This window comes from Cebidichthys violaceus, unplaced genomic scaffold (genome assembly GCF_023349555.1).
Source record: "Cebidichthys violaceus isolate CVI_PGR_0920_01 unplaced genomic scaffold, fCebVio1.0.p SCAF_37, whole genome shotgun sequence".
NCBI lineage: Eukaryota > Metazoa > Chordata > Actinopteri > Perciformes > Stichaeidae > Cebidichthys > Cebidichthys violaceus.
In genome coordinates this window covers 1,691,514-1,708,367 of record NW_027176561.1, presented here as the reverse complement: position 1 = coordinate 1,708,367, position 16,854 = coordinate 1,691,514, and the positions used below count along the sequence as shown (strand labels likewise).

Sequence of the window (16,854 nt, the reverse complement as noted above, 5' to 3'; positions counted from 1 at the left end):
GAGTAGAAGTACAAGTACATCGAAATTGTACTTAAGTTCAGTACTAGTCGCATTCCTCCAAGGAATGTAACCAAGGACAAACATTAAAAAGCAAGTTTGATCTGACACAATCTTAACGCCAAATCTAAACAAAATACAGTTTGTTAGGATGCTGGAGAAGAAAAATGATAACCAATATAATTACTTGACCGAGGCAGTGTTTTTTCTTCTCTCAACTGTATTGCTTTAACCTGATGTTGAAATGTTGATGACGTTACACACTAGAGTAACACTAAGAATAAGCTGCTTGTGATAAAGTTGCCAGACAAACCATCAACACTGATAATGCCTAACGCAGCATTTAAAGAGAGAGTCTGTATCAAATGAAACGAGAGAAAATGACCTTGGCAGTGACAGACCCTGCTGTTCCAGTATTCATACAAAACACTGCTCAATTCTGAATTGTTCCTCCTCTCAGCGTGACATGTAATCAGTAAAGTAAAGACTTTGTTTGGAACAAGTCTGCTGTCATGAAGGACGGATGTTTGCTTATGAAACGAGCAAACTCAACTTCATAGTTACTCATGTTTATCCAAAGTATTCACTGTTATTTGAGGTCTGTCATGTTTTTAGTCTGTTGTACTGCACTCAGTCTAAAGACGACAGTGTAATTAATAGTCTTTAATAAATGTAAGGTCTGATTACTTACAAGATTAATTCTAAATACAAAATAATTTACAGTCGGTGTGTAAACAGGCTGTGTTGTAAATTAGTCGGGACCAATCTCTGTGACTTTATTATCACTGAGCGATACTGCAGCAGCAGCCATCAATCTGTCATTATGAATGTGGTGCAGAGATGACAAGGTAGAGGAAATGAGGTGGAGCAGGACGAGAAGGCAGAGGGAGGAGAGAAGGCAAGCGCGCTTTGCTATGGTTGAGATTTGAAGAGAATAATATTGGAGAAAATAGTGGAAAATGGTAAAAGAAGCACAAGGAGAGGATCAATACTCAAACATTCAGAGAAATCTTTCATACACAGAGAGGATGATGGAAAACAAGCAAAGCATGGGGACTATGGTGAAAAAAAGTATGCTCTGTGCCTCACCCCTTCAAGTAACAGCAGAAAGCAACACCTCGGGCATTTTGGGGAAGGGTCAGTAATGTGCCATCGCTGTCAAAACTCATACAATCACAACACTAAAGAAGCATAAATATTTCAGGGCCAGTCAGCTCTGTCCATGTTTCCTCTCTACCTCCGCTGTGGCAGCTGACCCGTTGTCAGGGCTCTGGGGTGAGATGAGCTCTCCAAAATAAACAGGGAGGCCCAGAGAAATAGTGAGGCAGCGACTGGTATTCAAAAAGCGATGGAAAGCCATAAAACACAGAGTGAGGAAACGCTTTCTCTGTGGGAGCAGAGTTGAGACTACCTGTTGGCCATGGCAAGACACTCTGTTATTTGTTGCTTTTCATTTTGTATGTTGCATGCAGTGACCTGGTATTGCCCATGTTCTCTGACTGTGGCTACAAATCTTGTAGATTATGTGTTTTTAAGGTCCGCTAAAGGTTCCCCACAAATCACTTTTCCAATATCCTTTAAGCCGAAGGCAAACAGTCATAAAACGTCTGTAGCCAGTTAAGTTTCCCTCGCAGGGCAATTCCACTCAAAAGATTAAAGACCGTTACTCTCGCAAAAAGTTTAGCGCATAAAAATAATGACTTTTATGAGCTTTCAGTTTGGGATTCTACTTCATAAACTAACCCAGTGTCTTAGAATGTTCAATTCTCACACAAGTCAATGCACATAGTTAGTGTAGTTTACTAGTTTGTATATTTTGCTTTTGAGGATGGACAGATAAACGTAAGACCTAAAATTCAAGGTTGTGTCAAAAAAGACCAAAGTCAAGAACATTAACAGAAATGTGTTAGTTGGAAAATGACCTTGATGCAGGCCTACAATATGTAGGCTTTCTTGCCTATAGGGGTTAGGTGAGAAAATGTACTCTTATTTAGCTGGAGCCAATAAAGCATTAGCTATGCAAAGCGTTAGCTTAAGCGTTAGCTTAGCATAGCATAAAAACTTATGCTATGCATAAGTCTTTTTAAATATATTTAAAAAAACCTGCCAGCACCTTTAAAATTAACACGTCACACCAGCACAAAAAGTGTAAAAGCGTCAATTAGATGTTTTTCAGGTCATTATGGGACAGACTACTTCTTGGCCAGGACCAGCAACTTCCTGGAGTCTCCACTTGTTGGCTGCTGCTTCAGGCCAAGAAAAAGTCTGGCACATAAGCTCCCATTAAACAGTAAACACGATATAACGTGTTATTTAGTGAGCTTTAGAGGCGCTGATAGGTGGATTTAGTTACCGTTTGACAGAGAGCCAGGCTAGCTCTTTCCCCCTGACTGAATTCTTTATGCTAAGCTAAGCTAACTGTGATTGGCTCCGGCTACATATTTATCGCACACACACGAGAGTGCTATAGATCTTCTCATCTAACTCTCAGCAAGAGAGCAAAGTATTTTTCAAGATGTCAAACTATTGCGTTGAACCAACCACAATGGAGCTTCAGATCATGACATTGTCATCAATGCATCCTCTTTGGAAAACATTTAAATAATGAATACTGTGCTTACCAGCATGTGACTCAAGGTCAACCTCCTGTCTCGTTATTATTTCAACGTGATGGACGAAGTTCTCTTGCACAACCGAGGCCTTGGTTATGCCTTATTAATATGTTATTGGGCAGAATATAGTAAGGGCAAAGGTCCATCTCGAGTTTCCACCTGCAGATGATTTGTAGCTGTGTTGTATGTTACTGATACCTTGCGTTGCAAGCCTCCGGAAATTTGTTGCAGGATGTTGGAAATAAGATTCCCATCCACAGTGTCGTGCAGATGAAACCAAGAAGATCTGGTCAGCTATTAATGGAAGCTAATTTCTACAGTTTCGAGGCCGCTGATAATGACGGGCAGAGGGTGAAACAGGACGGAAAACGAATGCCGAGCCAAAGAAATGCTTGTGATGTGATCTCAGCACACCTGAGACTTGTGGATTGATAGTAAACATGAAACAGAGCAAATGGATTTCATTACAGCGTAATTGCACTGCTCCTTTCATTGCTTAGCAAAGACCACGTCCTTTCTAAAGTGCGCTTTGATGATGATGGATATCTTATTGAAACAATTACTCTTCCACACAAAACGACTCATAGTGCACCTGGGATTTCAACATCAAGCTTTTATGGAATCCCTTTAACATTTGTAGCTCAACTTATTGTGTTTGTTTGTATAATTTGTTGGCTTTAATTTGGGAATTTTAACAATTTTACTGTAATGAATGTATACAAATTGGTGTGCTGCTACACTGCATTTGCATATGTTATTAAATCTAGGGTATTGCATTTACTCATGTTGCACTATTTATTGGTGCTATTTGTTGATCTGTATATAGCAGTTTGTGTCTTTCTTTTCTATTATGAAAAGATCGGAAAGTAGGCACTTCTATTTACTGTGAGAAAATATCTTAAAAATAAATCTATATAAATGAGATTGGTGGGTTCTGCTCTCGCATCCATGAAAATCTGGTAACATTGCCAATTTATTGCTGTTATCATGAAAGGTATCTCTTCAGGCAGGAAAGGAGAGAGAGAGAGGGGGAGAGTGGAGTGATCAATTTACTCCGAGGGACGGGTGATTTTCCTGTTATCTACTAATCTTCAATTACTCAATATCCAGAACAATTTTGGCCTCAATCAACTGATCCAGTGGAGCAGAGTTAAGAGTTAAGCGGGAACAGATGAGAGCCTTCGGGGCACATGATGCCAACTCTTCTGCAGGAGAGCGTGGTGGCACCGGTGTGTGCACGGATTTGTGTGTTTGAGTGTGTTTTAGTTGAAGCGATAAAATGCAGAGGTTGAAATTGCTTGGTTATTCATAAACGTACCAAACAATTGGAGGGAAAGCAGCCACACAGCTGTGGTCAAAACCACATTCATGTTTCCCACATCATGCTATTTCCTCTCACTCTGACCCGTTTACTCTCACTGCCTCGGTCTGGTGTTACATCATAAACTGGATTTTAAACATGGCCAAAACAGGTACAACAGTTCCCGTTCAGCGAATTTCTGATAGCAACATCAGAGGTAATCTATTTCCTTTCTCTGGAGCCCGGTGCAGGCGTTTGGGAAAAAAGACAAATGGACACAAAATGAAAACTGTAATGGCTTGAATAATGAGAATCCTCTGTAAACGAAGAGGGGGAGTTAATAGAGTTCTAGTGGTGACGATACACGGCGTCCAGCAGAGGAAGTCTCTTTACTGGCTTCACAATGATAAAATACACAGTGGTATGTGCGAGTGGCACATGAAGAAGAATGGTTTTGTGAGACTATGCAATAAGAACGTTAATGAAGGCAGCTATTGTTGCAGCTATTCCTCCTTTAGCATCCAATACTCATTGTTCCTGGAGATTTTTTAATCTTAAATTCTTTAATATTTAACACAAAATAGACTCTGGAGTTGTAACGCGTCTGCAGTAGGAAAAGAATCTCAAGGATTTAGATGGGAATGAAGCCTGAATCTAACTCAGGCTACAGAAAAAAAAAAAGTTTAGGTTGACTCAATGGGTAAAGACTGCCCTCTCAGGGTTTCCTATGTCAATTGCAGTTAACATGTTTGCCTGACTATCAGCTATCTGGCTGAGCGCACAGGCTGGGTAGGGAATGGCCCACATTGGCATTCAGAATCACACATGACTCACCAGTAATATGTGTTTGATTGTAAAAATATTTTGTATTGATGGTTTTCTAATTTGCTGTTTTTTTGATCGCTTAAGCTACTTTCGATTAACCTCAAGTTTCAGAATAAAAGCAAAAGGACATTTTAGGTATCTTCTAATGTATTTGTCAACAACTATAACTTTTCATATGAAGCAGCCATAACTGGTGTATGAACACATCTTATAAACAAGTAAGAGTTTCACTAAACATTCTTAACTCAAGGTCCACTTACTAGATTTCTTCTGGAGCTTTTCTTGTGGCATCTTGTCACATCTCCCACCTTCATCAGGAGATTGGGTTTGCACATTAACCTGGTGAGTGAAGAAGAATGTATGAATGAATAAATAGATATTTCATTTATAAACATGAATGTAGCTTATATAATTCACATGATTTTTAAATATAATAAATATAGACTTCATGTTTGATATTGACATAAAATGCATAATTCTTATTCTATTGTCAATTATCTATTAACTGTTTATGCACAAGTTATGGATACTTCATCGGAGGGATTATAGTTGTTTACAAATACATGAATAAACACTTAAAAATGTCCTTATATGTGTTTTAAACTACATCATAATGTAATGTGAAACATTTATTTGATGTTTGCTACTGATAAATGCTAAAGAGAAGGGGTTAAAATAATAGTGTTACACAATTGGCAAAACAAAATGGAAAGTTACGTTTGAAGATTAATTATTGAAATTGGAAATAGAGCAGTATGGTAAAAAAAACAAAAAAAACAATGCAAAAAGGTTCACTTACTTCTTCTGGAGCTTTCTTATAACATCTCGTTGCATCTTATGGCCTTCATCTGAAGTTGGGTTTTGCATATTAACCTGGATAGTGAAGAAAAATAATTTATGAATAAATAAAATTAATTTAATATGTATGATTTATAAGTAAATATGTCATATTTGATATTCACATAAAACATGAAGAAACATGTCTTATTATACTGTCAATTATCCATTCACTGTTAATGCAAGAGATATGGATGCTTCACAGGAGAAATTATAGTTCTTGACAAATACATTAATAAACAATTATATCCATAGGTCCATATATCTGCTTACCACTACATTATAGTGTGATCTAAAACATTTAATAGGTATTTGTAGCTGATAAATGCTAAATAGAGGGGGTTCAAATTATAGTGTTACTCGTATTTTGCTAAACTAAAGGGAAAGTTAGGCTTGAAGGTTCATTATTGTCCTTAGAAATAATAGTTTCATCCAAAAAGAAACCCCACCACTGGGATTTACAGGGTGTCCTCCACATACAACCACCTGCTATCACATGACTGGAAATAACCTTTTCAGGTCACAGGGTTACAAGGTTACTCTATTGTCAACAAAATGCAGATTGCAGTCCCTTTTTTGCTCCACAACAAAACACAAAAAAAGAAACCCAACTATATTATATGTCCAGGGTAGAGGATGAATTAAGGAGTGAGCTGCTCTGACGTCTGGTGCTGCAGCAGCTGATTCTTCTGAATCTCTTTCCAGAAGACAGCAGGGCTCCTCTTCTCACCAATATCACTGATGCTTGGTAGATATGATGTTCTGCGCGGCTTTAATCAGCCGCTGTAGCGTCCTGCTCTAGGCCGTGCACATGATGTGCCAGTTTGTAATGTTTCCAGTCAGGATGCTTTCTATCGCTCATCTGTAAAAGTTAACAAGAACGTGGTACAGGAATCTGCCTTCTTAAGTTTCCTAAAGAAATACAGCCATTTATGAGCTTTTCTTCACCAGAATGATGTGTGACGACCAACAGGTTGTTTATGATGCTGATTTCAAGGAACTTAAACATGGTTGCTCCACCACAGCTCCATTAATATAGACATGGGTGTGTGTCTTTGCCTCCATTTTTCTAAATATCAACAATCAGATGGAGATGGAGCTAATTTTAACCGCTTTATATACTGCTGGGTAGTAATAAACTGTCATGTTTTGTATGTAAAACATGACAGCAACAAGTAACTAAAGCTGTTAAAGAAATGTAGTGAACTAGCGTAGAATTATAAAGCAGAATATGAAAGATATACTCAAGTGCTTCAAAATTGTACTTAAGTACAGCACTTTAATACAGGCCTGGCAGAACACATATTGAATTCATCCATCTTAATATACAATGTATGCCTTTATAATATTATGAATGAGTCAGACAATATAAATTCAGAGAACAACTTGTAAAATAGGAACGAATAAGCAAGGCAAGTCCAAACTCCAGCTGAGTGAGTACAGGAATAAAAACATAAAATTGGGCTCGTTATTATCTATCAATTGAGATTATTTAGCTGTTTTTTTAATGATTTTATTGAACCAGATGAGACAGCTGTGACTGCTACTTCCGTGCTGTGATTCAATTGGTTCAAAGTTTACAAGGACTCCGCCTCTCTGCCCGTAACGTTCCTGTGCAGCAGCTCAGCCTCGTTGAGGGCTGGACCGGTTCACTGACCAACATTACACTGCAGGTCACCCCAGGACAGAGGAGCGACAGGCGGCCAGCGAGGTCAGTGGCTCATTTAACTGCTCTGTTTCGTTTTTATATCAACTTCTCAAACACGTGTCGCTAAGCTAACTTGTAAGTCAACTAACCTAACGTTTCCTTTTGAGGGGTGAAAGCAACTAGTTAATGCTTACTTTTGCTCGTTAATGCGTGTATCTGCCCTGAAGTCATGATGAATAAGAAGCAGTCGATGCAAGGAGGGTTGTTGTTTTGCTGAAGTGACTTTCACAACAAGTCATAGTTTCTCATCTGGGTTAAAGTTCATCAACCACAAACTGAAACAAACGACGCGCCCTGTTGAGATGACACAGTGCTGAGTTCAAACGCAGCTAAAAGGGTTGGAAATCATCCTGTCAGCAGAACTGACACAGTGTTCGTGTGTCATGTAACGGTTAAATCGTGCTTTCTCTCCACAATGGGCTCACTGGCAATTCATGCCAACACAGAGCGTTTTGTATACGTGTCTGTACTTAGTATATAATTATATTGTCTCAGACAGAGACCCTTTTACAGGCTGCAACGTCTATTTGTGACCTCTAAGTGTGTGGACATGAGCCGAGAGCACATACTTTATTGTTTTTCTTCTCAAGTTGTTTCATTTTAGGGGTTTTTAGAGGCCTGAAATAATCCAATAATCACATTATTGTGTAATGGATTTTTTCCCTTCTTTCCTGTAATCATCTTATTGCCCCTTGGAGGCTCTTGACACCTGAGCCACAGGTCCGGCTCTCATTAAATGCTTTTCAACCAATGCAAATTGATGTCACTGATCTTGGTCTACACTATTTTAGATAAAGTTTAAATTGATATTCCACTTTTAAGAGCCTAGCTCTTCCTGTCTTTGGTTAATTTACTCTTCGCTGTTTCTTGTCCACATTAAAATGTCTTTCTTTCTAAGTTCTCAACCCATCAGATCGGGGACAGCTACAGTGTCTTGCATCAAGAAGAGCTGTAGACCTCTTTGACCCACTGGCCAGAAGCGATCTTTCTATTGCAAGTGTCTCAATAGTTTCCTGGAGATGTACCAGCTTCTCCATTTAAAATCAAAGGTCACATAATGTTCCAGCTCCAAAGGGAGTTTTTTTTCTTTTTCTCTGAAACGGGATGATGTGTCTCAACATTGTGAGGATGTGACAAACGGTCTCATAACGCAAGAGGAATTGTTCTAAGCGCTTTGCTGGAGTCACTTGTCAGCGGGGTGATTGTTTCCGAAAGTCTAAAACAGCTCAGTTTGTGTTGCGACAGCCTTCCTCATAATGTGTACGGTGTCGCTGAGAATTATCTCGGGTTCATCTCTCGCTTGATAGCAGGGAGAATAGTGTCAGACTTTGCTTTGTAATAAAGCCAGTGAAGATGTCATCAACTGCCGCTTAGAAGAAGAAGAAGAAGAAAAAATATGTTGCTCAACCAAAAGCTGTTGCAACGAAATGCAATTTGCAATCGCACAGAGTCTGGAACACCACAGGTCATGAGATATATCAGAGAGCTTTTATTCACCCTGACATCTAAAAGAATCCGTGAAATGACGCGACAGCGGTTCTGTATAAAGGTCGTGTCGAGTTCTGTATATGAGGCTCGTCTCTCCGTTAACCGTTCCTTCTGTCAGGTGTGTGTGGAGCCTAATCTACCTGAGCACTTGCAGCATGTCGGCAGCGCTCAGGCCGCGTCTTTCTTTGATCCGTCCGCCCTATACATCAGGTCAACGAGGGTTAACAACCAGCGTCTCGGTTAATACAGATGGAGTCCACTAATGTCGCCCCGTGCCGTCTGGTGGCTCACAACACAGATGCCGTTCCCTCGTTTTTCCGTTGTTGATTAATGGCATGTCAGAAAATAATGAAAAGCCAGAATGTCTTTTTTCTTTATTTCTCAGAGCCCAAGGCGACGTCTTCAAGTTGCTTGTTTGTTTGTTTTTTGTTTGTCTGCCATCAATCTGAAAGCCAAAGATATTCCGTTCGCTCTCACATCAGACGAAGAAAAGCAGCAAATCCTCCCGATTTAGAAACTCCAACCAGAGAATGATTGGTATTTTTAATCAAAATAATCACAGGAAAACTGTTTATTCAATCAACTGATGATTTAATTGACGTTTCCGCTCTACTTGAGATTCATAAACAATTGGAGAGTTCCTCTGGGAAACTGGGATGGACATTTTTCCGATATTTTCTGTCATTTTTTTTTAAATTGAATTACTTAATCCTGAAAATAATCTGCAGGATTCTTATTTGCAGTCTTAAATGACATACAGTATACATCCATACCTCCCTCTCCTACAAGAGATATTCACTCATGTCACCCATTTAGTGTGAAGTTCATTATTTTACCCTTTTCTGACCCAGTTTAGTGTTGGATTTAGCTTCTATTTAAGGCAATAAGTCATTGTATTAATGGAATATGGCAGCAATATTTCACTTGAGTAATTCTTTTGGCCTAGTTTTCATTTAAAGCAATATTTTACGAAAGCAGACTTGCAGTATTGCTCAATATTTCACGGAATTTTCACTTGATGTAAATGATATTGAGGTCCATTTTTCCTGCACGCCTTCATGTGAGCAATCGATCTCCAGCGTCGGCGCCCTGCTGTTTCACAGTTAGCCATTATCCGCGGGTTCTCTCTTGACTCTCATCCACAGTTTAAAATCAGACCAACTTCTGGAGCCGCAGAACTCTTTCTCATATCATGAATATACTCCTTTTTATATCGTCACCTTGGGAAAGCTGTATTGTGTCCGGATACGCATACTAAGAGGTTGAATATTAAGCTAAATCAAAAGGGAAAAATGCATTCTAATTCCCCACTTTGATCTACCAAAGGTTGGCCGCATTAATCCATATTTTCAAAAGCAAACTTCAACATTTTCCTCAGCCTCTGATGTTAAGACTTTAATATTTCAAGATGCTGTATTGCAAACATATCGCCGTGGGAAGAAAACAAGAAAAAAACTAAACTCCAGAAATGTATCATTATCCATTATTTTTGCTTTCAACTTTGACACAGGGTGCTGACTGGAAGTGTCTGCGTGGCTGCACCATTTTGTTTTTTTTTTTAAGAGCAGTTTCATCCTCATTGCATCACAGTGTTGACAAATGAATTCAACACGGTTGAGTTGCCTTTCTGCCCACATTCTCAAACCCTCTGACAGGACAGCGATTCCATTTCCTGAATTCATAAGACGTATCTTTCTCTTCAAGAGAGCCACTTAAACAAAGAATATCAGAGATGTATTTCATCATGCATACCAAGCGATCTCTGTTTTTGACACTCCATACTCCATGTCAGAGATTGAATCCAGCAGTCACAATGGCAGACAGCGGGAAGACTAATGAGACTGTAGCGGCAGCAGCAGAACCAGCTAATGGAGACCAGCAGGTGAGGAGCACCCTTGACCCAGAATGACATGTATTACAAAACCGAGACATATTATGAACTCATTTGATGCTCGATAAGCCACTGTGGGGATCATTATCCTGAACTGAAGCCTTAAACTGTACAGGAAAAAAAGGGGCTCGCGTTGCATTTCACGTTCTCTTTTATGTCTTTTCGATGACAGTAATGGTTGTTTGTTTTTTTTCTTTGTCTTTAGAATGTTGTTTCCCGAGTGAGCCATCTGCCTCTGGTCAGCTCGGCGTGCGAGGTGGTGTCCAGCGCCTACAGCAGCACCAAAGACAGCGTGCCCTTGCTGAAGGGAGTGATGGATGCGGCAGAGAGCGGGGTCCGAACCCTGGGAGCGGCCGCGACCACGGGGTCAAAGCCGCTTTTGGACATTATAGAGCCGCAGCGTGAGTTCTGCTCTCTGTGCAAAAAAAAAAAAATAAAAATATGATGTAATGCATTTGCAATGACGGCGTACTATTACATGAATATTGCAAGCTTGTTGCGCATTAAAAGGTGTGAGACTGTTCTTCTTGGAACAGAATTTCCTGTTTGTTTACTGGAGGTGTCATTTTAAAGTTTAAAAGCCTTTCAGATCTCACTGTACTGTAAATATGAAACAATTACTGCTTGTGGCACTTGGCATTACATCCCACTGATCAAGTTAGCAGAGGTTTCTTTTGAGCTTGAAAACATGTATTATTATTCCTCTTAAATAATTAGTGAGTTTGTGTTGTTTCAGTTGCTACAGTGAACGAGTACGCCTTGAAAGGACTGGATAAGATGGAAGAGAAGCTGCCTATTCTTCACCAACCAGCAGACAAGGTCAGAAATACCTTCTTTTCTTTTTTTTTTTACTGTGCATTTTGGATTTATTAATTATAATGCTACTATGGCTGTCAATTTGATAAGCTGTTCAACGTACTTTACATTCCCAGCTGACTGGTTAGAATTGTCTGGCGTTCGGTGTCAGAGGGGCACCTTCATAAATCCACTGCGATGGTGTCGGTGGCCCCTGAGTGCACTCTTGTCTTTTAGAAATGAAGAGCGCTGCTGTCAGAGGCTCAGAGCCTCACACACCTCCAGCTGAAGGGCCAGAGTGCCTGAAAATAGTTGTATTACTTTTAGTAACATCAGTTAATAGACATAAACATTGAATAATATTGTATGCATGAATTTGAGGGGGGGTTTTTTGTTATTATTTCTATAATTAGTTAAATCGAAACGGATGCGTTCATTTTGACAGCCCTAAATGTTGCCCTTAATCCCACTAGGTCATTTTACAGAGCGACAGTCCAACTTACACATCCATGTATCGAGACACTCCAAACATTGCTGCAGTCGTTAACTAGCCTTCTAAATTTGTCCAGAAGTTGTATTAGGGCACGGTCACAAAATGAACATTCAGCGCCCGTTCACTTCCACTCCATGTGAACGAAGGGGCAAAAAGACATTCTCTAGAAAAGAGATAGAAAATACATAAATTACTCTCCAAGCGTGACTCGTAATCTGCTCTTTCTTCCTCAGTTGGTGTCGGACACAGTGGGTATGGTGTACCAGTCGGTGTTTGGGGCCAAAGATGCTGTGATGGGGGCTGTGATGGGAGGCGTGGAGATGACCCGGGCAGCGGTCAGCGGAGGTATCCTCACCGCCATGGGCACCAGGATGGGCCAGATGGTCAGCAGTGGGATGGGCCTGGCCCTGAGCCGATCCGAGGACTGGGTTGACCATAACCTGCCACTCACTGAGAAGGAGCTGGGTCAGTATCAGTAACCGGTTGATTAAAAACACCAAGGGAGGAGATAAACCCAACGCTGAAGTGCAGACGGTGTCTTTTGGAAGTTGGATCAAATGAAGCAGAAACAAGTCTGCTGTTAGAATTAGTTAATTATGGGACAATCAGTGGACAATTTATTTTGTATCACAGATGATTGTTCATACAAACAAACAAATTTAGGACATTAAGACTCAGTCAGCAAGCATTCCATTTTTCATCCAAGCGCTTCATAAATTCCGCGGACACATTTGGATCACAGAGTATATCTTTTAATATATCTCATGAAAACAAAAGCGATTTCTTTCTCTTCATTCCTTAAATTGCCAATCAAGATCGACTACACCGCCTTTATGTCATATCTGGCCCTTTTTTTTTTTTTTGTTCTTTTTGCATTTGCACTTGCAATCAAAAGATAAATTTGATAAATGAGTTCCACATTGGCATATGAGAAAGTACATCTACTTTCAGCTATCCATTATTAATGCTTCAGTTTTGCTTTAAAGTGGAACATTTTAAAGTTTAAGCTCAGCGATTAGCCTTTACATCCCTTACATGACTCCCAAGTTTAATTTCATACATTATAAATTTTAGCTGGCATTACTGCCATTCACTGAAACTTAATTTATTCCATAATTAATGTGCGTGAGTGGCGACATTTGCACTATTTGCCATTTACTATGAGTGTCAGCAGCTGACACGGTGTCCTTGCTTCACTGATCTATAGATCAAACAGCAAATTTGATGAGCCTGTCCAATATAATTATCACTATAAAGCCGAGACAAGGTGATGCAGCGGGATGGGGGGTGGTCCTGATAAAAGTGTTAAATTCTCCCACTGTGACTGGATCTGACACACATGAATGGTTGGTGCTATTCATAGAGAGGGAGGCAGGACATTCCAGTGAACTTCCCCTCTGTTAGCTTGGCCCATAAAGCCCCTACAATTTCCAACACTCACAGCTTTGACACCTGCTACTGTGATGTCATGACAACCTGCCATACTCCAAACATAGCGGCAATACTCGAGAGGCAACCGCTATCAGCGGCAGCGGCAAAGTACCCGTAATGGCAGTACTCTGGGGATTTTGGATTTGTTCAGTGGTTGCTGTGGCTTTTCTGCATATCACTTAGCTTCCACAGGCGGATGGTTGGGGGGGGGGGGTTTAGGTGGTTCTCGAGTCTTTTGGTCTCTCTTGAGCAGAAGCGCTTTAACCCGGTCAGAGTCAAGTAGGCCAACTCGGAACAGATGCACCAGTTAGCACAGTGGGAGGGAGCCCAATGTTTCTCCATCCATTACTCAAAACACGTCCGTTGCTGTAAGCAAGGCGATGTATTGCGATTACTCAATCTAATTCTAGGAAAACTTGTCATAGTATAAAGATCACAACACCATATGTGTACAATTAGAGTAAAAGCAATTCTATAATCACAACTTTGTGCTCACACCTTGATATTTAATGCCATTTTAACAATGTTATACATAAAACATCTCTTCTGAATACATATGAGATCAATTCTATTCTCTCTCAGCTGCCGTGGCTGAACCCGTCACCAGTGAGGTGACCACCCCATCGAGCCCCAGCTACTTCGTCCGCTTGGGGAAACTCTCTGCCAAAGTCCAGGAGCGAGCCCTACAGCAGTCCCTGGTGCGCGCTGGCCATGCCAGGGATGCCACCTACACAACAGTGGCTCAGATTACCAGTACTCTGGACCTGCTGGAGATCGCCCGTACCAGTCTGGGTACCGCCAGCAACCAGATAGGAGGAGCCCCGGAGCAGCTGCTGCAGCTCTGGACAGAGTGGAAGCAGAAGCAGGCTGGAGCGGGACAGACTGAGTCAGAGTCAGAGCCAGATGGGACCAGAGATGAGGCTGAGGTCAGGGCTGGAGCATTGGGGGAATTGACTTGATGGTTTCTAACCCGATTATGTTTGCATTTGACAGCATTTAGAGTGTGTACTTTACTGTACATAGGCAGCATGTGTACTCCAAAGTAACTTGGAGTACCACTTGAACAAATGAAAGAAATCTAAGAGCATGACAGTGATAAGAACAAATCAATAAATCAGACTGTATTTTAGCGGCTGACAATGTGTTGTAATGCTCCCACAGATACATGTGGGATAGGAGTGATGTTACTTTGTGTCGTCAGCAGGATTGGGACGGGAATACCTAAAGAATGGAAAGGAATTGGGAGGAGTTGATATGTCACAGCATAATTATTTAATATGCAAATCATTCATCTTTTTATTTCCACTTTCCGTTCACAGCAGCTGGAATGGCGCGTCCTCTCCATGGTGCACGGTCTGAGTGACCAGCTGAGGTCAGCATGCTCCAACGTGGTGTCAAGTGCTCAGGGTCTGCCAGGTGCAGTCCAGGACCAGCTCACCAGCGCAAGACGATCAGCAGAAGAATTGCACTCCTCTCTGGGGACCACCAGCTCCATCACGCCCCTCCTTCTGGAGCGGAGCCGCCACCACCTGAAACAAGTAATAATTGCACCGTGTTGTCTTTACCGCAGTGTTTTTGTTTTTGCTGCATCAGCTTAGCTAAATATAGTGTATGCTTGAAATTTAATTGTGTTTTTTTTTTTTTTTTCAGTGCCATCACTTTTCACAGTTAGTCCTTCCTTTACCTTTTATAATGCTGCTTGAATAATAAACAGAGTCTTATTGAACAGGAATTAAACTCCTGCATACTTCACATAAACAAACATGCACCAGGGGTGTCTGCTGATTCATATGCATTTATGAAACTAGGACAGTCAAGCTTATGTTGTATTTAGTTATGTACACATATAACCTCAGTATTTCCTACCCACAATAAGCTTAGCATATGTATATGGTAGCGTTGTTTTGATTAAGGTTAGGTAATATTGTTGAAAGTGATACTAGTATGTCCGTGTTCCCAGGTTCAACAGTCTCTGGACGGTGTCATGGAGTATCTGCTGAACAACACGCCACTCAACTGGCTGGTGGGACCTTTTGCCCCCCAGGTCGTTGAGAAGATAGAGGGAGATTTGGCGATGGAGCACAGCGGACCACACGACTAGCCTTGCAAGAATTTGATGTGTTTCACCACCAGGGTGACAGGAGACTGGTGTATAATGTAGATGGACTGTTTAGAAAAACAAAAACATATCTGCTTGCTCTAATGATCAGTGTTTTTTTTCATGATGCACAACATTTTTAAAAGTTAACGACACTACATTTGTGATGTAGAGGTTAATGACTAAAATCTCTGACGTGGCTATAGAGAATTTAAACATCTGTGCACTTTATTATATATCCTAAAAGTCATATCATAAAAGTATTTTTTACATATGTTGAAGATAAATCTGTGCATGAGCCCAAGACTTTTGTTAGTGCCTAAAAAAAAAAAAGTCAAAGCATTCCTAGAACTAAGCCAATGGACTGAATTTCCTTTTGCGTGGATTAAACAGCCAGAAGCATTAATCAGATGTAGAGGTAACCGCATATTCATTTGGTTTCAGATTTGCAGTTTTAATTTCAGTATTTTGTGTCTGCACCTTGACGGGTTTCTGGAAGCAGCTAATAAACTGTCATTGAGCTTGACGTGTCAATACATTATTTTTTGACGCAGCACAGTATTGATGTATCGGTACTGAATACATTCATTAAAGTGTTATTCCTGAGTGGTTTTGTTGTTGTGGTCTGTTTTTGGTGGGGGTGGTGGACTTTGCTATGTGTGGCCCCCGACTGAAGGCTGAATCGATGCTGAGGGTGACGTCATGGTCGTTGTTTCGAATGTCGGGAGCTAGCGCTGGGTAAGAGGCCGCGCGCTCTGCTGGGGGGACACAACTTGTACAAATCTGAAGCCCAAGGTCGTCGGCAGCCCTCGGTACCTCGAATTTCAGGTACTGGTCTTCATTCTAGACCCGCTACGAGAGACTCCCCGCTGTGCGTAACCGATTTTTAACCAAGCTAGGACGCTGTCGGGAAGCGCACTGTGTTTTGAGGGGCTGGCTGATTATGCTAGCAGGGCAGCTAACGTTAGCCTGCTAACACTTAGCGTTTATTCGATCTAAAACAAAGATTTGTTTACAGTCTGTCGCTAAGGACGCTGTACTTTTTTATTGTCTTGATTTTCATCGCGATCGGAGGCCACCAGGTGAGTTGTGTCCTTCTCTTTGTGGTGGTATCCAGTCAAACAGACAAAGCTGTTTGCTAATGTTACAGTGTTTGCTTTGAGCTATGCGAGCATAGGACGCCAATTGTTTTCTGCTGCGGGCAAAACTCAAACTGGGGGGGGGGGGGGCAGTCAGCTGGAAGTTGTTTAGCTACACCTGGAAGCAACGTAGCGTTAACGTTCGCCAGGTCATCGGTGAATGTGAAGGGGTTCGTTTATTTTGTGTGTGTAGACATGTCTTTTTAGCTTTTTGTTTCGTTCTTTTTTTTGGTTAACTTT

At 40.9% G+C, this 16,854-nt stretch overlaps 2 protein-coding genes across 4 annotated transcripts in view; both read left to right on the top strand.

Moving 5' to 3' along the window:
• The first annotated feature begins 7,173 nt into the window (after positions 1 to 7,173).
• On the top strand, positions 7,174 to 16,081 carry plin3 (perilipin 3). The gene is made up of 8 exons (XM_068725973.1): positions 7,174 to 7,282; positions 10,560 to 10,649; positions 10,864 to 11,059; positions 11,395 to 11,477; positions 12,180 to 12,411; positions 13,960 to 14,303; positions 14,697 to 14,915; positions 15,338 to 16,081. The coding sequence occupies exons 2-8, from the start codon at positions 10,581 to 10,583 to the stop codon at positions 15,476 to 15,478; spliced, it is 1,284 nt and encodes a 427-aa protein (XP_068582074.1). The 5' UTR covers positions 7,174 to 7,282; positions 10,560 to 10,580; the 3' UTR covers positions 15,479 to 16,081.
• A 105-nt stretch (positions 16,082 to 16,186) lies between these two features.
• Positions 16,187 to 16,854, top strand: part of zgc:77486 (uncharacterized protein LOC405808 homolog) — a 6,768-nt gene continuing 6,100 nt past the window's right edge. For 2 of the 3 annotated variants that reach the window (XM_068725918.1, XM_068725917.1), the window contains exon 1: positions 16,187 to 16,303. The gene's annotated coding sequence lies outside the window, so the exon portion shown is untranslated. The remainder of the gene's footprint in view (positions 16,304 to 16,854) is intronic. The other variant, XM_068725916.1, reaches the window with a different exon arrangement.

Bases quoted from the DNA above. Each gene is read 5' to 3' on its own strand.
- plin3 (XM_068725973.1), top strand. From the start codon at position 10,581: ATGGCAGACAGCGGGAAGACTAATGAGACTGTAGCGGCAGCAGCAGAA. The intron at 11,478-12,179 runs GTCAGAAATACC...TTTCTTCCTCAG, and splicing joins TTCACCAACCAGCAGACAAG to TTGGTGTCGGACACAGTGGG. The intron at 14,916-15,337 runs GTAATAATTGCA...CCGTGTTCCCAG, and splicing joins GCCGCCACCACCTGAAACAA to GTTCAACAGTCTCTGGACGG.